Consider the following 26,442-nt stretch of genomic DNA (forward strand, 5'->3'; position numbering starts at 1 on the left):
ATTTGCCTTTTTCCAACATTAAAACTTTACACACACGCACGCACACACAAACAATGTTTAATGTTAATGTAAGAACTAATTTCTACAAAATGATTTCATTTAGATATAAAATGGAACACTCACTACATACAGAATATGTCCATTGAGAGACTATAGTCACCAATTAAAGTACTATTTAATTAGGCCAGTCACCTTAAACAGGGGAACATTTAAACAGTCACTTATTTATTGTTCAACATGTTCATATAGTTGTCATTACTTTGTAGGAATCAATGTAATGACTAGTGGTTTCAGGGACATTTTTTGGTTGAACACAACTGATTTCTAAATTAAATTAAGAGGTTTTTAGAGATGTTGCATGTATTATATAAATACAATAATTGTACATTCTTTCAATCATCTTTATATAGCATCTAACTATTTTTATTTTATAGTGTGGAAAAGAGAAACCAAAAATCCAATCAATACCCTCTAAAGAGGTTCCTCAAAGTAAGCTAGCACTTCAGTATAATCCCTTCTGGCAACTAATGGAAATCAAACATCAAAATAAAAATACTTTTAGTTCTGGGGGAAAAAAATCGAAATAGAAAAAGTCACTGATGTAATGCCGTTTATCTAGGAATAACACACTTCCAAGAAATGTTTAAACAGAAAATAGCCTTCAGAGAGCATTTTACTTCCACTTATAAAGCAATAAAGCCAATCTGCATTACTTACACCTTTTATTTATTTTCTTCCCTCATTTAAAGCAACATATGCAATTTTTTTTTTCAACAATTAGTTTCTTTAGGTTTTTTTGGAGTTGTATTAGCACAGGAATCTGCGACAGACAAAGAAAATGTGTTTAAATAACTTTGCATATGGTTAATATTTTGAATAACTTTTATTCCTCATGTGTTCTCTCAGCATGTTGGCCAAATCTGTAACAATGACATTTCTGATTTCACCCCTTCAGGCTGTCCGTTGCGCATGTTAACGAAAGTGTGCGTAAAACGGCCGTGACTTACGTTGTCAAAGCTTCCCCACAGTGCGCTCCTCTAATTGGCCACGTCTCTGTGAGACCAATCAAAAAGGGCAGATAATTGAAGCAGCGGGCGGCTGGACAAGAGGTCACACAGGACACACTCAGACAGACAGATTGCTCCTCTGCCCGCTGCTCTCTCTGGGTCTTTTCTGGTTTCTCGGGGTGAAATTACATCCTTCATTTGGCTGCTGCAACATCCATATGCCATGTCTCCTTCTGTCTCCAGTGTGAAGGAGCCGCAGTGACGTTCTCATGCTCTGTCTGAAGCTCATCTCGGGGAAATGATGCGTCTATATTTCTGCTTGCACTCGTGTTAATTTAATTCGTAACTGAGCACCCAAATAGACTTTTTTTTGTTGTCTGTCAATTTTTACTAATGAGGTAATAAAATAAAATTAAAAAAAATTAACATTGTAGATTTTTTTTTTTTTTAAAAGGTGGAAATTTTGGAATTTCCCACTCATTTTGAGATTAATCTTAGAAGTTGTCAATGAAAAACAAAAACATTTCTGAGTTTGAAATGTCAAAAATATTCTAGAAGAAACTCACAAACTTTGAGATCGTCTGACAATTTCTATAACAAGACATGTTTCTGATGAGGCAATAACATTTTAACATGATGTAAAGCTCAAAAAAGTTGGTTTTATATCATACAGCCCCTTTAATAATATTCACCCATGCTATGGGCCAATAATGTACAGACCAGTTCAATAGATCAGATTATTAAAGCAAGGGAAACTCATTTTATAGAAGCTCATCTCGGGGATGACTGATGTTTTCATGATAATTTTCTGATGTCAACTAATAAAAACACAACATTTACTATTAGAATATTATATCATACCAATAAAAAAAAATATTTCTGAAAACAGAAATGTGGGCTTAATGAAAATTATGTCAAAATTATGTCAAAACATACTTTTAATTAGACAAACTACACTCATTTGGATGCATATTTTAACCTACTGAATATGATTTTATATGTTCTTCTTCTGGGGACAAATTTCAGCTAATCAACATTCCTAAATCCACATATGAGGCAACAGTTTCTTAAATCCTTTCACCAGGCAGCTGCTGCAATTTCACCATTACACCACACTGGCTTAAAACATACAAAATGGAGGAACTGTCCTCTTTTTCTTTTTCTCTATTACACACAAACCGAACATTTCTGTCCAAACTGGATTTCTCCAGCAACACCACAAAGCTTCCACAGGGAGAAAGAGGAGGTGTCCTTGTGATTAAAAGTATGGTTTTGGGTGAAACAGGCAAGTAAAAAAATGAGGAATAAAATAAGGACTTAAATGATAATTGCTGTAGAGAGAGTTCACGCTGGCTTATTGTGATTAACTTCGCCCATGTCTCGCTGCTACACGACCTTCTGCAGAGACAATAAGATTAGCTACAGCGGCAGCCAGGCCGAGACGGGTCTGACCAAGCAACATCTGTTCTCCTCTTCCTGATTTACGCTCCACACACCACAAAAAAAAAAAAAAAAAAAAAAAAAAAAAACCTCAAAAGATACACCCAGGAAGTGTTCTGGTCAACTTTATGAGCTGCTTTCATTTTCCCAAACTCTCACTGAGCTGAAAATTGAAACAAAAAGGAAACCTTCCCATATGAAATTCACAAGGCAACAGATTCCTCTTTAAGCAGTTTAGTGGTTTAAAAAGACCTCACCGTATTTGTGTGTTTAGTATGTTACTGGGGCATAATGGTCATATAAACTAAGTCAGATCTTGACCAACGTGTATAAACACAGTACAGGAAAGAACTGTCATTCAAAAAAAAAAAAAAGGCTAGCTGAGACCAAAGCATCGGACCGAAGACTTCTGGCATCCAGTTTTTAGAAAGAGAGAAAAGTGAAAAATGATAAGTCATGAAAATGGAAATTATTCTGCAGTCAAAGAATTCCTGCACTAATGTATATTTTCACATTCATTTATTGACTGTGACGCCCTGATTCCCCCCTTCTCTTACTTTAATTAAACTAAAGCAACAAAGGAATGAAGTCAGACTTGCCAAATAGCTACAATACAAGCCAACAAAATATAAAAATAAAAAACAGGCTCAGTGATTTCAGATTGATTCCACACTTTATATATTTATATATATATATATATATATATATATATATATATATATATATATATATATATATATATATATATATTCACATTGGGAAGTAATTCCGTCAGCAGCTAAATAGCAGGAGATGAATTAAGTTATCGTAAATCATGCTGCTTTCCCACTGAGTAAATCTCTAGTCAGAGAAAACAAGTCAAACATCTTAAGATGGAGTGTGCTTGAGTGTACACTACTTTGAGTTCCCCCACTTGTAAATGAAATTGGTTTCTTTTCCAGTCGTAAGCGCATTTACACTGAGTACATTTCAACCTTCACTTCCCCAAGTTAAGATGCCGGAGCAGCAGCGCTTTGCATGTAAATCTCCTAAAGTTTAAGCACACAGCCTACGCTCGCTGGCTTGCTCTCTGTCTGTTCTCCCCCTTTTTTTTATTACACCAATACACACGCAATCTCTCTCTCTCTCGCTCGCTCTCTCTCTGCCCTCCACAAAAACACTCATGCACAAAGCCGCATAGCAAAACCAACTAAAACTTACTAGAACTCTATAACTTGATTTCCCGTAAACGCACCGTAGGGCGACTCTGAAGCGAGTCGCTGGCAGAGGAGCAAATTCAAGAAGAAACCCACACAGTCTGCTCTGCAGACTGCAAAGCGTCTCAAATAAGACACGCAGACACCTACACACTCAAATCAGCATTCAACTGTCTGCTAAGTAACTATGAAAACTGCCTTTTTAATTTAAACACCCAACATCCTGCTAAAAGTGAACAGCCCTGGATTTAAATGTTGTAATAAAAAAAAAAAAAAAAAAAGTGATGCAGAAGGTCTAAAGAGCATAGTTAGCAATAGAGTCATTTAATACGACAAACTCTCTTTTCCTCCTGGTATTCACCTCTCACCTTTGCCCTTTTTTCACTAGTTGTCCCTGTTCCTTAACCTCAACTGTACATGCTATACATTCATGCAAAAAACCAAACCAAGTTTATTGATTCATTTTGTACTGAGAAAGACAATCAGGTAGAGCATTTGGGCCACAGAAACAGGATTTCCTGGGATGCATTGAGGAACATGAATTTTGATAATTGAATCTGTAGGCTGCTGCAGAAGCAAGCAAAGAAGCTACAAGTATGTTTTCCATAAACTAATTAACTCAGTAATTCTGGCATCAGCATTCAAATGCCATTATTTTGTCTGGGATGACATTAAAATTCACAACAGTATCTCTGTTTCCATCGCACTGTCATGCGAATTTTGAGCAAAACTTAAAAATATCGCAAAAAAAAAAAAGCCAATCAGCTGTGTTTCCACGAAGCAAAAAAGCTATTAGTGTGTCTTCCACAAGCTAAGTAATTCACCCTCCTGCAGTTTTAGTTTAATGGTCAGGAAAAGCGCAGAAAATAAGAACATCATAAGACCCCAAATAAAACCATGTTATAGAGCCGGGTCAAATCATTCTGGCAGCAGCACAAAAAAGTCAGTATTTTGTCTGTGAAAATATTCAAATTTAAGAGTAGCTATGTTTCCATCCAGTTATCATATTACGGTATATTAATGTGATCACACGTTGATAATTTGGTTGAAGTATGAGAGAGCATTTGAATAGGATTAGCTTACTGCTTCTTCTGTGCTCACATTATTTTTGTATAACTAAGCAACCGTTCGCTAAAAAGGATATATTCAGATAAAAAAAAAATATCAAACAAGTTTATTTGTATAACACATTTCAGCAACAAGGCAGTTTGATGTGCTTGACATCATAAAAACAAAAATATGAAGTCAAAATAACATACTACACAGGCACAGTTAGTGCTTAAAATGTATATTAAAAAAACACTTTAAAATGATTCTACTCAGGATTTTGCCTTCTCTCTGCCAAAATCAACCATGTACGGTATTTGTCAATTCCACATGCCAAGTCCTTCAGCCTGTCCTTTGTGCATAGCATGAGGAGTCTGAAAAGCTCCGCGGTGCCACGTCAGAGCGGCCGCCAGAATCCCATCTCCCATCGCCTTTCTGCTGATACTGTATGCAGATGTCAGCAGGAAGGAAATGCCCCCGCTCATTTCTCAGCCCTAGAAAATGGCACGGAGGCAGCCCTCTGGTGGGAATGTGTTAATGTGTGTGTCATCATCAGTGATTTTAACGGATAAGCTCCACATGCCCAACAGCAGCGCATTGTGAATCACCCATCAGGACACCTGGCACTCCGCAGCTCGCAAAAAAAAAACAAACCAAAAAAAGAGGCTGGCTACACGCATCAGTGTCAACATACACACACGCAGGATGTGCGTTCGGGCTGTGCCGTCCTCTTCCTACGGTCGAACCGCATATTGTATCCCTTTCACCTCGTCCTGCCTTTGGCTGGACAGTGATAAGTGCCTCGTTCTCAGTCAATGCGAAGATGTGAATAATGGATGAAGTACAAGTTGTGCGGGACCACAGCAGCGGCACTGCATGATGGACACGGACACGAGGAGAGACATGGCAGGAGCAGCAGGAGTCTCGGTTAGCCATCTTCCACCTGTCTTCTTCAATTCAATTTTTCATGTCATGCCGTGCTGTCAAGACAAATCAGTTATTTTATTCCAAAAATACCAAAATTCAGTCGCTGGACAAACTAATTCCGCTTGGAAAGTTATTCTCTCCAACAGCCCGGAGTGTTCTCGCACTCATTCGGCTGGATTCACTGTTTAGTGCATTATTTGACCTTAAAACCACTCGCACCATGTCGGCCTCACACAGTGAATAAATGAGGCTGTCACCTAAACACTAACACACATTGCTCTCCCTTCCCCGTTGGTGGTGCAATCATGCCAACTCCAATTCCTATAATGTTCTTCATATTTTATGTAGGGATCTTGTTCTCTTTTTTTTTTGACCAGGCATGAGTGGGATGTCGTGCTTCACTGACTGAGTCTGAAAGCAGTCGTGGCATTTTGTGAGGTGTTTTTGCAGCTCGGTGCCAGTAACCTGTGGGGGCTTTTGCGGGTGTCTGACTCCTCTCTGGTTAGTTGTCCAGCAGGGTTTCCTTCAAGGCTCAGAACACACTCAGTGACCTGTGCTGTTGTGCTTGACTAAATTATAAAGGCGGTCGTCAGTGTTGAGAGGATACAAACATCATTTTTAGTATATAGAAAAAGCATTTTGAAACTGAGGTCTAGCCAGGTATCAGGGAAAGCCAATACATTTTTACATGTTATGGCCTTATTTTTATTTTAGGCTTTTAATCACATTCTGTGTCAAACTTCACCTACAAACCAGGCCGTATAATGAAGAAAATCCTGGACTCCCAATGAACATTTCAATGTTAGGAACATGAGTCGTTTTCTGGACAGATAAAAAATTTCGATGTGAACTTTGATTTGTCTGTTTGTATGGATGTGCAGAAAAAAAAATGAAAAAAAGGGAATTACCAAATCCATGATATTACCCCTTTAAAATAAAGTAATTCTTTTGGGCCTTTCAGGCAGTTTTAAGTGCCCTCTTCTATCAGCAGAAACAGATGCATCACTTTCATGAATTATGCATTTGCTACATCAAAAAACGGTCCCATGATTTCTGAACATCATGACTCATTGCTCTTGACTAATGCTGCACACTTCCCACTAAGAAATTGACCATTTCAGTGATGTTGTTATTATGCATAATGACTTTTCTAAGAAAGCAGACATTTCTTTTGTTATATACATTTCATAAGAAGTTTCTGAAACAAAACAAAATTCAAAAGATTCCTTTTGTGGCCTTTCATAATTTTTTTTCCTGCTGATGTAAAGTAAGCTTTTTCTTTCCTGCAGTTCTGACTCATTTGGCTCAGAAGGAGATTTGATGCTCACTCCGTTTACAATCCCGGCTTATCCAAAAGATAACTGGCAAATGGTCAAACTTTAAACCGAAGACGCCACACGAATACAATCGTCTGTCCCCGTGGAAGAGAAAGTCATTAAAGCTTCTCTACTTTGCCGGTTCCCATCAAGTCATTAAAGAACAGGTCTTGTTCTTTCATGCTTATACTTTACAAAAGTTAATAAAATCAAAGCAAGGTTTCTGTATCATAATTTTTTTTCGAAATGAACAGAAATAACACTATATTTTAGTAGTGTCACACGGACCTGATGGACTACAGTAATTAGTATATACAGGCCTGTATATGCACTTATACCAAGTTATACCAAGTGATCTCTGAACACTTTGGGCAAGTGTTACCAAGTGTTCAGAGATCACTTGGTAACTAATGACTAGTTAAATTTAAAACCATAGTTCATACTGCGAGTGTGCAGGAAGAAAATGCTAAACTGATCCGACGTGACTGACATACATTTTTCTGGTCTTTACCTTTCATCAAAAACCATTACCTGCCAGGCAACTCCAGAACTTAGCGTCTTCGCCCAGCACAGAAATGGGTTCTGTCTTCCACTAAGCACTTCATGTCGTTTCAGTGAAAAGGTGCGACTCTCTGAGTCAAAGAAGAAAAAGAAAAAAAAAAGACTTTTTGACCTGTCAGAGGGAAACGGTGAAGCTGCTTCCCTACATTTGCACTTTCAATCTGACATCAAGCTTTTGTCCACAACACAGACTTCAGGAAAAGAAAAAAACAGCTTAGAGGGAAAAGGACATTTCTCATGGCAGCTCGTGTGGTTTTGACATAGATATCCTCTGTTCATCCAGCAGTCTGGGTTGTTGGAGAGTCTTCTTCTAAGTATTTCATGCTCTGATCCTAACCATTGATAGAGATTTAATCTGTCTTTACAGCTATGCCTGTTTTTTATTTTGATACACAGTTCCTTCCTATGAATTTTTACACCACTTCTATTTTTGAAACACAGCATCATCAAAAACACTCAGTTATTACCTGGGACAATAGATTCTTTTCAGAGATAATTTTTCAGGAACAATATTTACAGTTGAGTCCTAGGAGGCAACCGAATTCCTGCTGCAGAGCTCAGGGATTCAAGTTTTTAATTAATCCTAACGCAGGCATCCCTGTGGGAACACACACACACACATTAATTCCCCACACACAAACACACTGCCACAAAACATACACAGAATACAGAGTTAACATTTAGGGCTGAGAGCCAAAGAGCGCAAATCTCAAACTGCACATAGACTCGTCTGTGAGAAGGTTTGTCAAAATAAAAATGTCTATGAGCTCAGATAAATCTGATATGATGATAATTACACAGACATTTACATCATCCTTAACGTGTTTTTCCTTCTCCAGCACCAAAGCTTCCATAAAACTACACAACTATTTGTGTACATAGCTAAAGTAGGATTCAGGATTATGTGAATGTGTCTGTGTGGCAGAGCAATGCAGTCTCCAGTGTTTGGAGCTGATTTAGCAGCATTCACTATGTCACAGATTTTGTACTTCCACACATTTAGGTTTAGTTACTTGTGCGGTACTGATAAAAAATCTCAAGTCACCCCTATTGATCTACATTTTCCTTTCAAGCAGACAATATTTACATTTTGAAGGTGCCCTTGATTATGAGTAAGTGTAATAAGAACTTCTCAAGTTACAAAACTTGACAAAACAAGAAGGTATCTTGATAAAACAACATATTATCTTTCAAATAAGAAAGGTTGTAATAACAAAACAACAATACATTTTGGAAACAAGTCACTATTTGTCAGAGGAGCGTATTTTTATTTTCTGTTTTATTGAGAAACTTCCTCTTTATAATGAATATAAAATAGCATAACAAAAAATGTTCTTGCTTTCTGAGAAAGAAATATCACTCCTGAACTGATTTCCAAGCTGCAGCAGCTGAATGTTTCCATAGTTCTCCAGAATCTTTAGAAGACTGGATGTTGACCAGCAAGAGATTTTCTGTAGATAATGCTGAAATTTTAAATTCAAGACAGCCAATTACTGGTAGTGTTTATTTTGTTTTGTTTTTATTATTATTCTCTTTCTTATATTGTTCTCCATTTTTTAGCCTTGTGATCAAATATTTCCCATATAATTTGCCGTGTGTTTTTGTCCCGTCTCAGGAGCATTAACTTTAAACACTGTTTCATGTTTAAAGTGTAAATATGTCAATTCTATTTTCAATTGGGTCAATTTGTACTGAGCCAATTAAACTCACAAAGTAATTTTACTTTATTTATAACTGTCTGAAGCTCTGATGCAATGTGTGACAGATTTATACCTGAATGGTTCTATGAGGCTCATTTGTCAGATAAAAATTATCTTTTAAAAATAACAACCTTTACAGCCTCAGTGGTTACCTTTTTGTTAAAACTGTTTCTATGTCCTGACAGTAGAATATGAACAGAACAGCTCCTCAGTGGTCCTACTGCCGTCTGTAGAAATGCACCTCTCCCTCTCAGAAATAACCAATCAGAGTCTGGGGGAAGGTCTTAACGCTGTCAATAAAGCTTGTGTACACATTGCCCACACTCTTTCCACCTTCCCTGCATACCATATTGCCGCTGTACTGCAGCTGTGCTACTAGCAGAGAGACAACGTAACGTTACAGAAAAACCGCCAAATTCACAAGTTCCCAGCCGGCTCCACTATGGAGTGTGTGCTTCTTCAAGCTTTCAGGCAAAGTTCATTCTGCTGTGTTAAACATACTTTTCATTAAATCACATTTCTTCAATAAAATGCTTTTCATTGTTTGATGTAATATTCTCATCCTAAATATCTGCTTTGATTAGCTTGAGCGAAAAAACATCAATTACCAGAAGTAAAGGCTTTAAAACATCAGCCTGGATGTGATTAGTTTATATAATGTGTGTCTTGGTCAGTGACATTCTGATTTAATGAATATGAATGTTTATGACCAATAACGTGCTACTAAATCCTCAAAAGTGCAGGTGTCCAGTTAGACTTAAAAGTGTAGATATATTTTTACTGCTTATTTCGAACTGTTAGTCACTGCAAGTGAATTATTGTTGTGATTTATTTATGAATGCTTTTTATGACACAAATGAATCATCTGCAGCTGTCACATAGCTTATTTCAAAACTTTAAAGGCACAAGATATCAGATTAAGAAACTGGACAAAGCACAGAAAACAAACCATTTCTGCAACTGCTTTTAACATTGCCAGTAAAAAGTTGATATTCTAGCTGGAAATATTTCAGATCAGCCTCGTTGAAAATAAAAAGGCACACAATGCATTTTTCAGCAAATGATTTCTTTAAAAAAAAAATCTAAATATTTTCTAAATAAAAGAATGAGTGAGTCTCCACAGGTGAGTGGAGAAGTGAAATCAAGTCAATAAAAGGCGTTCTGTCCCTCAGCGTTTTGTCCATACTTGTCCATGATGGTGATTCCAGCTCACAGCTTCATTGATCCCTTCAGCGAGACCTGCAGCTAAAAGTGTTTGCCAAATTGACAGCATTTCTGTTTCTGATTGGCTGTGCATGAATGCAAATGCGCATCCACACATAAATGACGCTCTGTGGCACGTGGCCTCGCTTCCTCGACTGATGAATGCCTTTTCGGTCCTTGCTGTGAATATTTAAATTCACAAGGAGTTGTGTTTGAGCACACGTTTATGAACCTGGAATGCAGTGAATCATAACATAAAATTCATTCAAACACATAGCAGGCTGGCTTTTCAGCAGGTTGGGATGTGAAATGAATGATTTTCCTCCTGCCAACGCTGCCTTCAATAAGCTGTTTTTGGCCATAAAACTAATGTAGCGGTCACGCAGAGTGACTGCCCTCTAATATGGAAATTCATAAGCCAAAATGGCACAGGGGGGCCATCAAAACCAGGCATTCCCTCCGGTACTTTCTCCCTCCTATTCTTGCTTCCCTCTCGTGTCATCCATCCCTGTCTCTTCTTGGATAGCTGAACAGAGAAACACAAATGTGTTGGAGATGATCCTGATGGACAAAACGGTTGTTCTGGACAGACACACTCTAGCTGTCAGCGAAACTTTTAGCAAGGATAATGAGCTCAGGAAGATCTACTGTACGGGAAGGTGATGCGACCACAGTTTGACTTACAGAGTTTGACTCAAATGATTTGAAATATGTTTACGTTTAAAACACTAGCACACATCTGACATGATTAGCATGTCCTGCTACTGAAAATGTAAAATAAACCAGGAGTACGAAACCACTGAAAATGGTGCCTTTGTGGACGAAAACAGGTAAATTAAAGTCAACACTTTGACGACATATCAAAGGTAAACCATAAACCAGAAAGTTTTTATAATGAAGCATAAGACCTGGCCGATAATACAATAGCAGTATAGATACTGCAAAATAAGTTTTCCTCGGTAGACATATGTGGAAGGGTCAATAGAGATGTTGCATGTTATTGTTTATGTCCACCATTTTGCACATGGGCACAATGCTGAAGGGCAAAAAAATCAATTCTTTTAATTGCCATTCATAGCGGCGTTCCCGCGGTACAACAATTCTGTTAACTAAATGAAACGTGGAGATGTAGGTATTACTCATTTAGTGAGGTGCGCCACAGCAAAGGCAAAAATAACACAGAAAACCACAGAGTAACTCAAAATCACTCATATTCTTATTTTATTGATTCTGTGTTGGCTATGCAACACACATACTCCCTGCCATAGCAACTGACAGCAATACCACTAATGTATCAGGATTCAATACTCAAACATTTCCCACACATTGAAAAGAACATTCACTCTGTTACAGTTTTATGTTTTCAGGCTGGATGTTTCTTTTGTGATTACTAACAACTGACCATCTGAACACAGCGGCGGTCGATTAGCTAATTAAACACCTGCACTGCTGATGATCTCTTGAGTGTTGGTGTGTAGGTTGCTGAATTCTGCAGCATATCTACATGCTAAGGTTGTAAAAGTCATGCTAGCATAACTGTCCTACTTAACTCTCCTTTCCTGTTTCTTTTTAAATTAAAACCTTTTCCTGACCTGTGAAATAGGACACCCTTCGATCTTGTTATCTAGTTGTCATAGTGTTGACATTTAGTAGCAAAGAACTGTGTTTAATATATCACATGTATATTTATGATTTAGCCCATTATGTTGTTAACTTGAGAGCTAAAACCAATGGTAGTCATTGTCGGCAAGGCGTTGCCTGTGAGACGTGACATTGTAATGTGTCTATACATTCTGTCTTTTTTCATCTCTGTGAAAACAACCAGACATGATCAGACACAAAGACATAACATTTCTTTACCCAATATGGCCCAGTTGGGATGAGCCCTCCTGTTTCTACTGGGATCCTGAAGTTCTGTGGAGGGGCTTCCTCTGCCCAGAATAGGCTCTCTTGCCTGGGACACTCTGCCCTGGGCAGCCCCCCTGCCTGGAGCTGAAGTGGCAGAGCTGCTCCATGGTTCCCCACCCTCTGTAAAAGACGTGCCGACTAAAATTCACCAGGGTTCACAGGAAGGTCAAGACACTAAAAGAGTAAAAGGGGAAACCCACAGGTCACAGGGGTTCGGGGGAAGACCTGACAGCAGAACAGGAGCAGAAAGCAGTTCGTCAGGAGGAGAGAGTAACATTCTGGGTATCTGGTTTTTCTTTGTAAGTATAAGGGGGTAGAAGGTGAACAAAGGAGCACAAAGGAGCACAGTGTGTTACGGTTTAAGGTTACACAGCAGGAAGAAATCCAAGACACGCCACAGAGGAGAGGTGAAGAAAGAGGAACTTTAGCCTGTAACACCACCAAGGAGTATAGTTCCTTCTCGCAGCAGACATAATGAGGAGAAGATCTCAGCGCTTTAATCAACCACAATCACAGCAGGTCTGTACCTGCTCAGCGCAATCTTCCACAACCGACACAACGGCAAATTAGGAGCCGCAGCTAAAGAACAATCTGAGCACTGCTCAGCTAAATTGCCAATTGACAAACTGCACAATCCGAGTGAAGATAGATCACTGTTTAGACCACTTATGTGTGAAGAGTACACAAAGGCAAATCGATTGAACAGTCACGCTACCCTGCCATGAAACAAGTAGGAGAACAGAAGCTCTTGAAGTTGCTCTGCAAATTGGGTTGCATAGTTATAGGTTTTTAGCTAGAGCAATGGTTATGGATGAAACAAATGCAAATTTATGTATCAATGCCCTCATTTAACATCTTTGAGAGCAAAAAGGCTGGCTCAGAACAAAAGCTCATCTCAGCTTCTTCTTTTTTTGAGTATTAGTAACAGTGAGAGTGTGTTGAGACCTTATTTGTTGCTACTGCTCCATGATCAAAAGAGGAGGGACAGAATGGGAGAGAAGAGGGAGAAAAGCTATGGGTTAGTTAGAAACGCTGCTTTCATCAGGGGCACCGAGGCTGTTGACCCAAGATGAGCACATGGGACAGCTTGTGAATTCAATTTTAATCAGTTTGATCGCAAAAAAGTGATAGCAAAGAGGGGGACATTCCCACTGCCTCTATTTTATGGAACCAATAAAAGGATTCATGTATATATGTATAAAAACAAAACCATCTGCCAGCAGTGCAAATGTTTTTTATATGATTCGCACTTATCCCCTTTTTATTTAAATATCCAATGCAGATATCTGAGGTTTAGTACCGGCTGATACTGACAGAAAAGCGGCTGACCCAACTTAAAAGATTTATTTTATTTCAACACAGACATAAATGTACTGAATTACAAAAGCATTTGGTAACTCTGCGCCAGTACACTACACTTAAATACACCAACAGCTTCACAATCTTGGTTAAACATGTATAAATAACAGAAGAAATAGTAGTTCAGTGCAATTTACCACAGTCCATGTAGGAGACAGAGCAAACAAGTGACAGAAAGTGCTCTAATTAAATAAGACCATAACAGAACTGGACGGCCACATATTCCCAGTTTAGTACTCATGGATTCACCAATTGACAGACAAGCAACTACCTGATGTTTGCAAAGCAGCCAACCCAGGAGTGTCATTCATTTTTGTTAGCTTCAGATGTAATGCTACATCAGTTTGCACTGTGCATATTAAAGTGGTTGATTCTTACATTGCTAATATAGAAAACTAGAAATGTTTGTAGAAGAAATCTCTAGTATTTGTGGATTTCAGCTTTTCACGGGTGGTTATGGTTCTTAACCCCCACAAAATACCAGGGGTCCAAATGCAAAATGTTAACTGTACATGGTCCTGGTCACGTCCCTCTCACTGTGGAAGATGGTGATGGCAGCAACCAAATTCTATGAGGAATTACTTTGTATGGATCTATAACATAAAGTCCTCCAAAATACCTTGACATGTCTGGTTGTAACATGGCAAAATGTGAAATACCTGGACAAGCCACAGTACATTTACTAAAGCTTCAAGATCAAGAAAAGATCTGGGATTAACCTTTTCCTCGTGCATAGGTGTGAAATTTTACTACCCAGAAATTTTTTTATTCTTCTAGGAATAAAGAGTTCAGCTGTGACATTCTAGGAGTTAGAATGTCACAGCTGCCAGCGAATAAACAGCTGCAGCTTGACATAATGCTTCAATCAAAACTGAGATGTGGAACTGCAGGCAAAGACAGTTTTCTTTAGTATGTGACAGCAGCTGGAAAAAGAGCTTCTTTAAAAAAAAAGTTGAGAAAATTATGCCAAAGGAAACACTACAAATCAGTTATCGTATCTATAATCTACCAAAACTGACAGAAACCATGGCTGAATAGGACAACAAATTTCAGAGATCAACAAATGGAAAGCACATTGTAAAATAATCTTTGCCTAAAAGAAGCCTATGTAACAACTGTTTGTTGCTGAAGAACAGATGAGGGAAGAGTAAAGTATTTAAGATCAAAACTGCTAGAGCAGGCTCTTATTTCTATAATGTTCCTCAAAGGGCACTGAGTCTAAGCTTTCTGAAGCATTTCAATATAATCTTTATAGGAAATCTGCTTCAACCTGTATAAAGAACTGTAAAACCGGTTGCCTTTAATAGTACTGATAATAAAGTTTTGGGGCAAACAGTGATGTTTTTCTATAACTGAGCATAAAAGCATTTTAAGCAAGAGTACAAGCAACGAGGAAATTCCACTTAGATTAATGAAAAGTATCTGAGCACAGAACAGTTGGCTTTGGTTAAGAATGTTATTAAGAAACTGCAGGACAAATGAAATGCCCTAAAGGCTCGACCCAGGGCTGGTTAATCCTGTGATTTGACTGTGTGCAGCCAAGAGCTTAAAACTGAAGATTAACACAAACCCATGGCTTTATGGCACCTGCCAGTAGTCAGTCACCACATTGTGTTTTGCTCTGCCAATTTAGTATGGCACAATGTGAAAGGCAACAGTCTAAACTACATGCAGACCAGAAAATGACTAGAGATTTGCTTTGCTTTCAACTTGTTTAGTATCTGTATTTTTGCTAAGTTTTATTTTATAGTCAACAAAGCCAAGAATCCAGTATAGTTTCTTGTCCAAACTGACATTAAAAGTAGGAAACCCACTACACAACACAAATAGTTCCTCATGCCAGGTCATCTTGGGATGGCACTAAGAGAAACAAGCTTCACAATCTCAATCTCATCATTGACATATGAAATGTTTTTTTCCTACTTTCTGGGTTGTGCTTTGGCCATAATGCATGGCTGGAGTTTGAACATACTTTTGATTAATTTGGTTTCGATAGCATGTCTATACTTGGTTATGATGGTATTCCATGTCCCTGTTTCATCTCACCTCTAAGCAAAGCCTTAACAGCTTGTCAAGCTCAAACAAAGCCTATTAGTCACCACACACTTCAAATAAATGGTTTGTTTAAATAGGAACAAAATATCCACCAACCTAGAACCATCCACTGTCTTCTCCTAATCCAAGATTGGGCCACAGAGCTCAAGCCTAATTCACTCAGCAAAACTTTCATGATTTTTGTCCCCATTCATCCCTTCAACAATCATAAGGACACTCCAATTATCATGATGACTCTTAAGATAATCTTAAACAATATTCCTGCCATGATCACAATTTGTTAAATGTGATCTGTAGCCAATTGAAAAGGGATGTGATGGATTCACCGGAGGAAATTCAAATTCAGAAAACTAAACAACTGCCATAGTGCACCAGAAAATCCACTGGACATCACAGATGTCTTATTCTCTATTTTTTTTTTTCTGTTAAACGTAGTTCGCGAGCTATAGCCATTGCTTCTTCTCAGTCCACTAAGTTTACTTACTCTGAACTCACTTTGGGTCTCAAGATTTTGTGAGATTTCCCATCTGACATCTGAATGTTGGTGAGTGAAATTGGTTCGTGGTGTGGTTTATTAATTGTGCTGTACACACACTGTACAACCAAACCTGTCATAACTACAATTTTTTATCACCATGCATGAGGTCTCTCAGATTTTGAAAATCAGTCAATAATTTTACAATCTTGCTGCGTACCAGCCATAACGGATGCAGAGGAGACACAGTCCTCCCACCAGAGACATTACCCAGCTCATTCCCGGGGAACCCCAGGTGTTCCTAGGTCAGAATGGATACGCAGTCTCTCCAGTGACCTGTGGGACTGCCAAGAGGAGTCTATATGATGGTGGTGTGGCATCTCAACAGATGCCTGGCTTGCTTCTACATACAAACAAGTGATTTCCACAAAATCCACCCACTTACATATAGTCTGATACAACAGTCAGCGTATGTGGCAAGATAAGTACCAGTGAGACATCAGCTTTAAAAAGGCAATGTTTGGTTTTTATGCTTGATTACATTGAAAACATCAGGGAAAAGAACTTAAAACTCCTATTTTTCTTATACTTCGAAGGCATTGCTGTGCACTTTCACAACACAGTTCTTACCTGAGTCTCTCTGCACCGCCTTAGCATCTAATTCATACATAACCATCTGTGTAGGTGTCTGCAGCTGTATGCGGAAAGTTAATAGTCCATATCTGCATGCAGTATAAAAGCGTGGCAGGAGGCAGACCTGGCACAAGCTCCCTCCTGCTGATCTGAGCTGTCAGCCACATTTATTAACTATGATGAATCACCCCTCGACTTCACATCCAATCTAAGACCTCTCAGAGGGACTCAAATCTGGTCACCTTTTTTACTAAATGATTTTCTTGGCTCGTGGTGCGGCAAGCCGGCATTTGGACTGACAACCTGTTGGTACGAGCTGCTGGTAAAAATCAAAGTGCCAACGAGACCACAGCTGGATGTGTCACTTTTGAAACAGCATGGACAATTAAGTGGCCAGACGACACGCAGCCCTCATTGGGAACAGGAATTTAAAAAGGTTGGTTGGGAGTTTTTCAATGAGTCATTGAACATGAAAGTGTTCTTTTGACCTTCCCTAAAACAGATCTCTACCTGGATCATTCAAGCTAACAGTTATTGACGTACTATAAAAACCTTCTTTCACAATGCAGTTTACAGTCTTTCCTTTTAGGTCTTACCTATATTTTACACAATTATGTACTGTAGTCTTTTTGTGAAAAATAAGTCTGTACAGAGATAAGATAAGGTCAGAGAAAACAAAAACCCCAAGCAGGACAAGTGCTTCTCTCAGAGCGTAACTTGGTTTGGAACGGTACACCCAAAGGATAGAACCTTTGATCTTGGCCTGAACGGAAGAGCTTGAACAGAAAACAATAAGAGAAGCAACAGAGGGGAAAAAAACTGAGCAATCGATAGATTCTTGTAGGCACGGCATCAAGTTTCCAATCTAACACAGTGCTTTATTGATTAGGCTTCAAGGCGCAGGGACAGTAATGTCAGCACTGGATCTGGGAGTCTTTAACAAAGCAAAGTAATGAGGAAGAGGATGGATAGTTGAGTCTCTGAGGCCATACAAAACACACAGACATCAAAAATCCAAACTAAAATCTGAACTAGTCATACAAAAGATTCCTTGTGGAATCTTTTGTATGACTCACCTGTAAAATTATGTTTATATAAGGCCTAATGTTTGCGCAAGGTAAGCATTAAAAATACCAAATGTGAGGTTTTAGGATTTAAATGTCGACATTTCCCGATCATTGTCCTTTGGTAGAAATCTCTGTCTATTCCACAGTCTATGTTGGTAAATTTACTGGTTTGCAAATAGAATGTGTCAAAATGTATGATTCTGTTTGTTTCATCTTCTGGTTTTGGTCTGGGCTTTTATTAGGCCATTCCAAAACTATAATTTCCTCCTGATGAATCCAGGAATAACTCACTTCCATTGGAACAATAGTAACTTCTGCCTTCTGTCTTTTTCTGTGGCTATAGTAGTTCTCTGGTGAAATTTGTGCAAACCTTGCCAAAAGGTTACATTGGTTGCATCAGACTGTAACCAATACTCCTAGAAGATTATTGGAGGATTTTCCGGGTAGGGATTCATTTGATAAAATCACTTCTGCCTTCATTACTGCTTCGTAGTTCCCACATATAAGAGTAAAGGGGACTACTGTCACATCGAAATACAAGCAGTTCTAATCAGAAATGCCTGCAGCCCCTTCAGTTTTTAACCAGTTCCTGTTGAGTCTTCACCAATATTAACCAGTTAATTTTAGATTTTTGGCATTCACTATTATTGCATATTTTCTGCTTTATTGAGCCAAGATTTTAACATTGTGACATCTTTGCAGATTTTACATTTTACACATCTGATTCAACATTAAGGCTGTTGAAAATGTACATTTTAGTAATAAAGTAATTATCAATTATTCTTACAATTAATCGAGTAATCGTATAAAATAAAGAGATCAAATAAAACATTGCTAAATCTAACAGGACAGCAGTATTACTATCGCATATCAACAGAAGTCCAATTTTTCACATTTGAGCATCATTAACAATAACTTGCTTGTGTTAATCATCTAAGAACACCCGCCCGTAGTGTTCATATCCGCTCACCTGTATAAATGCACCTGCTGTTCTCTTCCCTGCTGTTTGCTCTGAACTGGCCACCAGACAGCAGCTCCAGGAGGATAAAAGCTGCTTCCAATAAGTGTCATTTAATGATGTCTCCCAAAAAATGACCCAGACATTATGATCAATCAATAAACTCCTCCCTGGTCAAACTTGAAAACTAGACATTATGCTGCTAACACTTAGCTTTTGTCAACAACTCGGGCAGAAGTGAGAGCGCTGCACAACACAAGTAATAACCTGGCTGGAACACGGTCAGCTAAATGATAAAATAGAATTTAACGAAGCTTCGAGGCAGATACATTTTCCTTGAGGAATTTTAATAATCATGGTAGGTACCTGAATCACTGGAGGAATAGTTTCAGCCCTATTCAATAAATTAGTAGAACTTTTGGCATTTGTGAACTATTATTTTAGGGCGTGGACAAATGAGCAACCTGTTCTAATCCCTTGGTGTTTGGACCTTTAACTTCAGTTATTTTCTGTCTTGATCATTTCTTTATTGTTTGTTTTTCTTATTTTTTACCATGTTGGCTGATTTAGTCTCATTGTTTGTGTTTTGAATTAGTTCCATTAGACTTGTGTTTATTTCTGTTTACTGCTTATATTAAGTTTTTGCCTCCTTCCTCAGCTGCATCCATTCACCTATAATTAGTTCTTCAGGTTCATTTATTGTTTTCACTTCATTTTTAAGATCTTCTCTCTCTTTGACTTGCTGGATGCTTTTCCGTTATACTTGTGCTCTGGGTTCTATCGTGTTCTCTGTTATTATTGGAAGTTGTTTTTTAGTTCATTATTAAATATCCACTACTGTGTTCTTGCAGAAGAACATTTTGGTCCTGCTTTCAACTTTATTGAACATTTGTTATGCTTTACATTTTCCCATTTTTTGATTTTATTTTTTTCATTAACCAGTGCATTGCATACATTCCTGTAAATGTGGAAAAAGTTTAGAAATAATTTCTCTAAAATAGGTGTAAACATCTGCTTCAGTTCCTAGAAAGGAAGACCTTTAGAATCAGGTCAGAGCTGACATTAAATACAAAACTCATTGCATCTAAGTGAAATGGCTAAATGTGGGATAATTCTATACATATTTTGAATGTTTGTAGTAATGACATGCAGCTATTTTGGTAGCTGGAATGAGATTAGCTTCAAGCAGTTGAGTCATTTAGGCAGCAAACTGAGTAGTTTCCATGTGAAACGATGCAAAAGCTTTTATAAATATGCTGGTGAGCTCAAATGTGAATGACTACAACCCCCCAAAACAAACCAGAAAATCATTCTCACAAAACACAAACTATTTAATTAGGTAAATCTGGTCACTTTTAATTTCATTCAAATCAATGTAGTAATCGTTCAGGTTTTATACTTTTATAGTTTGCAGTTAGTCTAGTCTAACATTACATTGTCTTTGTATGTCTTGTATAGTCTGACACAGATAGAGGATCTCTGAGATGGTTCAAAAACTCCTAATTTCCAAACAAACTCCAAGTGAATTTATCAATTAGGTGGAATGGCAGAAAAAAACAAAGTCAGGGAACTTTAAAAAAAAATAAAAATAGAAATAATGGAGAAACTCAGTTTAATATCACAATTGTTTACAAAATCTCAGACCAAACTGAAGTGTTGCAAACACTTTGTATTTGTATTAGTGTGTAGATATAGGAAAATGGAAATTTAGGGTTCCACACATTCCACATGGTGTGCAACAAAAAAATTGTCAATATATCTACATGCTTAACTGACACATGTCCCAATCCACATCATGTTGTGTTTTATGTTAGAATGTCATATTCTATTATAGAGAGGTTGAAGTAGATCAACCTCTATATCTATCCACACAAATGAATCTCCTGATGCCTTGTTTAAATCCTACCAGGAAATTGTGGTTATTTTGAAGGAAACTGATTGGCTGACATAGGCTTTAGTTTAGCGCTACACTGCCCCCTGTAGGTTTGGCATGTTTAGAACAATACTAAGGGGCGTATTTGTTCGGGTTAACGTGGATGAAAACTTTTCTGAAACTGATCCTGTGTTTGATGTTATTTTTTAAAGATGTTTGTGACTTGGCAACCTGTGCAAATGTCTGTGGAGTTTCTGAAATAGAAACTTGCTTACAGTTTATGTGGCTGACTTTACTTAGTTTAAAAATACTGTATTTTAATAACGTCAGACCTTGTGGCTCGAGATCTAGTTAGACCAAAATTCTTCAAATATAATTGTACAGTATGAAAGCACTGATGAAAGCATGCATCAGACATGCTTTCATCAGACTAACACTTGGATAAACCCGAGTGTTAGTAGTTATTGTCTATCGCAGGCAGGGCAGATGTAGATGTTTTTACATTGACCATGTAATTGTGCAATTATACATTTCAAAAATAAATGTCCTCATTGGAAGTGTGGTAATTTTGAAAGAGAATTCTTGCTTTTTGCTAAAAGGTTTTGGCACTATTAAGAGGGGTTTTTTTTCAGTCATATCAAAATTGGCTTATTTTGCTAAACTCCAATGGAAACACTTTTGAACATCAGATGAGTCACACCTTCAACAACCGGACATTGCCATTGGTGAAAACCATGAAGAAAAAGACAAAAGTAAGTGGCAGGATGATAACGCGACATATTTTTTATCAACCTATTGTGTGAACAAACTCCACGTGTGATTTTAATTTAGTTTCTTTTTTAATTGCAAAACTGTATTTTAAGGCATTAGTGAAAAACTGAAAGTTTTGTACACATTTGTAATGAAAATGCAGCTATTCTACACAATTCATAAAAAAAATCCAAACTTCTTTTTGGAGGGAAATTACAGGATACTCTCCAAGATCCCGTTTCAATCACAGCACATTCTGTGACATGGAGACATAAAAAGATAGCGGCAGACAGGCTTATCTCTAAACACTGGCAGCTTATAATGAGACTGACTTCCTCTGCAGCCAACGGTGGAGCGGTGCTAGCTGACAGCCTCTCGGCCCCTCTGTGTCAACGTGGAGGGATTTGAAGACTGACAGCTGGGGCCACGCGCTTACAGGTGTTTTCACACTCCTAACACACACCCGCACACGCACACAGCAACTCTGCTTCAAGGTTCACTTCAGCTGTGGGAGGGAAGATGACGAGATGTATTTGAAGTCTTGACACATGGAAGAGATACAGTATTGAGCTGCGGTGTGTTGGGGCTTATAAGTGGTGAGTGGGTGCTTCACAGAGAGCCAACTGAGAGGAGGACGGAGCTTCAGGCCATCAACATACAAAGAGGGAATTATTAATTACAAAGATTTGGATTACATTTATAGATTTGAGATGAACACGTCCAAAACTTTAGCTGAATCTGACTTATATAAAACTGGATTAAAAAGTAGAACAAAAGTTTAAAAGTCAAGTTTATTTGTGCAGCACATTACAGCAACAAGACAGTTCAAAGTGCTTTATACAGCAAAAAAACATCAAACAGTAACCAATTATGAAACAAGTAGCAAACATTACATTTGTCAAATGCTATCGTCAAAATCATTGAGCAAATATATTTATCAATGTTCCATTTACTACAAAACAAAGGTAGCAACTTTAAACAGGTGGGTGTTCAGTCTTGATTTAAATATAATCAGTGTTTCAGCAGTTTTGCAATTTTCTGGAAGTTTGTCCCAGATTTGTGGTGCATAGAAGCACCATAAACCACAGTCACACTGTCAGATTCCCAAACACTATTTATGTGTGCTGGCTGAAGGTGACTGCTACCTGTCTGAATGCTAAATTATCACTTGAGAAATGCAAAAGAGCTACAAAAAGTCATACAAGCTCTTCTACATTCTTAACCTATAAACTGGTTTAAAACATACAGATCTTCATTCACCTTCCAGATACATACTCACTATAATTCAAATGAAACCAAATTTCAAATGTAATGTAAACTATGACTTCTTTTTTCATAATGTATTTCAAAAAAGTTCAGAAGAAAAGGTTGGGATTTGAAATTTATTTATTTATTTATTTTTTGTAAATCATAAAACACCAAAAACGAGCATCTAAATATTAAAACAAAAAGTTCTGTGTTATACATGACAGTGGACACCCATTTATTTACAGTTCAGTGCTTATATTTTCAGAGCATTTCTAAAATATTTGAAAGAAAATTTATTTTGGGAAGCTCAGCGTTTGCCGTTTTCTGGAAGTTTGTTCCAGAACTTTGGTGCATAAAAAACAAAGACGACGAAACACTGATTTCCTTTAAATCAAGGCCAAAACCCGCCTGATTAGAATTGCTTTTGATTACTAATCAATGGAACACTGACCTAGATATTTGATGTATATTTTGTGGCTGAACAGTAGGAAAGTGGGTGGGGAATTTGTCCCATCAGGCTGTCAGTTCCCGAAACCACATACACACACACGCTCACACAAACACACACAAAAAAATAAAATAAACTGGCAAAAGCTCATGCGGATTCAGTCCAACACTGCTGGATCACACACAGACTCAAAAACTCTTGGATTCCAAATAACCTCATCTCCTAAGAAGCAGGAGGGTTAAATACCAGGGCACAATGTTACATAGTGCTGGCATTTGCACATCAGCCATTCCAGGAGCTCCATTCATATTCTTTGTCAATGCTATTGGCTGAACCCCCAAGAGCAGAGAGAAGGAAGACTGTAATGTTAGTGTCTGCAGTAGTTTCAAAAATGTGTATTAATTCCTATTAAAGTATATGTGGAGTTTGAAGTGAGCTATTAAAATAGATAGCTATAAGCGTTTTTAGAGAGGATCTCAAGTATTTTTAAATGTTTACATACAGCTGTGGTCCTCAAGCCTCGTGAATATCAGGGGTCAACTATAGTAAGTATCAATTATTGTGTTAGGAAATTCACAACTTCCTGACTTCCTACTTTTTGTGCATCTGACCAAAACATAAACCCCATAACATAGATGGAGCAGCCGATCTTTATGAATATAGTAGCAGAAAGCCACCCAGGCTTGGTATTCATCCGTTTCCTGGGCCACTTTGATCTCCTGTATCCTGAGTCAATTGGTGTGGAAGTAATTTTGAGTGCACTTGAATCTCATATTAATGGTGTGTGTCTCTGTGTCGCTCCTGTCGCCACAGATCACTGACTCATAAACACGGCCAACCGGCGAACGAAACTGCACTACTTTGTCTAACGTCGGCCTTCTCCTCTCTCTAAGGTTACAGGAAGTCATGCGGCCTGATGATAAATGATTGTTTTTTTTCTTTCCTTTCCATGTGAGGCCAACCTCACTGAGTATTGATTTAGAAAATCCGCTGCGTTTAGGTTGAAAGAAATGTTGCCCCTCATGAATGTCTGTTTTTTAGTGTTTTCCAGATCTACTGAAAATAAATGAACTTAATTTATTCTCACAGTACCTGAATCTACCAATAAAAATTTTAGAGAAAAAAAAACAAAAAAACGTTTAGATTAATTTCTTTCCACTGAATCAAAATGAGATGACAAAGGAACATGTATACACATAACTAATACAAGTAAAATGGTTACTTGCCTCAAAAATTGCTGGCGTCTCCAGTCAAACTATTTAAAAAGTTTAAATTATGATGATTTTGACTCTTGACACCACTTTAAGTTATATGTTTAAAAAATGCATCTATACATAAGACTGAGCTCTCATGAGAATAGTTTATCAGATTAAAAGTACCTTTTAAAAAAGGAAAACATTTAAGCAAGTATTAAACACATTTTCATTAACAACCCATTTTTTAAATTCATTTAATGTAATATTATAATTTTAAATGTCATGTTTTCATCAACTGTAAGCAGAAAATTCTCATTATTAACAGAAATAAAAGCTGTCAAACATCCATGTGTGTAATTAATCTACATGATGTCTGTCAGCAACAAACACTAAAAGTCTGTGGGAAAAAAGACTCTTAGTGCTTTCTGGTCCAAAATCTTTGGGAACCTGGGTTAGTTTATTGAACATTTCCTGGTTTTTAAACAAACATAATCACATATTCTATTATGTCTAGAGGAAAGGTGAGCAAATTTGCAAAGTAAAAAAAGAGAAGTTGATCAAAGTGTCTTAAAGTTTAATGAAGTAGCAAAGCAATTAGCCAAAAAAGTAGCATAAAGAGATTAGAAATACTGAATTCGTAATCTGAAAAGAAATATGAGATGAGTCTAAAGCAGTGAATTGAGCATGTTCAGATGCAGACTGATGTAAACCTAAAATAAAATTTCAAAAGGTTAAAAACAAAAATTTAAACAAAAATTATGTAAACGATCAGATTGCATCAGAATATAACTCATGCTGACTATTTCTTATCTCCCTGCAGTATAGATTGATTAAAATTTGCGAAGCTGACTCACAGATGTAAAGGATGACTAGTTGTTATACAAATTGTTGAATCTTTAAATTATTTATTTTTTCTATGCTTACAGATGGTGACATCCAGCAAACAGTAAACAAAGAGAAATTCAATCTCTAGTGCTTTTGAAGTCTGTTAGAGTTCTGTCAAGCCCTTGAAGAATTTAAGTGCTGACAGTGTGTACGCCAGCATGGCTCCGTTTAGCTAAGATGGTGACAGTGTGTTTTCTAAGAAGTCACCAGTGAAAACTACTGCTGTGGTAATTGCTTGTGTTTCACAGAGAAGTGAGTGACTCACTGGACTCTCCAGAGGGGGAAAAGGCACTCTGCCCCTGGTGAAGATCTGAAAATAATTAGCTAAACAAACCCAGCAGCATGGCGGCACGTTGGACACATGTGCAAGAAATCTGAGTTCACACACAGCTAAGCTGCTGGTTTCAGCAGTGAAACTGATTTAGAGGAACTCTGTGTTTCGGTTGTGCCGTTTTATGGAAATTTGTTCTGAATTTGTAGAGCAAAAAAACTGAATGCTGCTTCCTAGTTAGCTTGGTGGATTTAATGAATGAAAATAAAATTCAAATTTTTCAGTATTTGACCTGATGATCCTCAATCAGATCCAATTATGGTAAAAGTGGTATTTTTGGGGGTTTTTTTGCCATACTTTGTTAAATTTACTTCCACAGATCTAAGTGGCAAGAAGGAAATGGATGAATGAGAGTCACTGTGATAAAAAAATAAAAAATAAAAAAAATCCTTGGTAATTACTGTCTAAGCGGCACATAACTGAGATGAGCACATTAAAAAGGGCCTTCTGTCTTCATTTTAATCCTTATTAATCAGCTGTCTGTCATATTTATTTGATCTGTTTTTGTAACTCGATGAAGGCCAGCCGAGTCCACAGCCAGGCTGTCTGATGGTAACAGGCGGGCGTCTGTGGGCGTGTCTCTGGGAGCAGGTGTTGGGGGCGCGGTAGAGTGCCGTCTGAGTGTCTCAGCATCTATGTGCTGTATATCTTAGTGTCACCGCAGATTAGTGGCGTCTTTCTGAGACGAGTGCTTCAATACAACAGGATCATCATCATCCTCTGACTGTCCATAGCATTTTAGTGACCACAAATGGGTTTTTTTTTCTAAGTGTGTGTGATGTTTCTTCCATTCATCTCTGGGTAGTGAGGACGTTTTTTTGTTTGTTTTGTCTGCCTTTCTATTGCTCTCAGCTTGTTT

At 37.7% G+C, this 26,442-nt stretch overlaps 1 protein-coding gene across 3 annotated transcripts in view; it reads right to left on the reverse strand.

The window, feature by feature from the left end:
- gfra1a (gdnf family receptor alpha 1a) overlaps window positions 1-26,442 on the reverse strand; it is a 118,022-nt gene that overhangs the window by 68,408 nt on the left and 23,172 nt on the right. For 2 of the 3 annotated variants that reach the window (XM_044136479.1, XM_044136477.1), the window contains exon 4: window positions 12,258-12,425. The exons of the other annotated variant lie outside the window; for it this stretch is intronic. In XM_044136479.1, the coding sequence (XP_043992414.1) occupies window positions 12,258-12,425 (168 nt within the window). The remainder of the gene's footprint in view (window positions 1-12,257; window positions 12,426-26,442) is intronic. 3 annotated transcript variants of the gene reach the window in all.

Source organism: Gambusia affinis, linkage group LG13 (assembly GCF_019740435.1).
Source record: "Gambusia affinis linkage group LG13, SWU_Gaff_1.0, whole genome shotgun sequence".
NCBI classification, from domain to species: Eukaryota; Metazoa; Chordata; class Actinopteri; order Cyprinodontiformes; family Poeciliidae; genus Gambusia; species Gambusia affinis.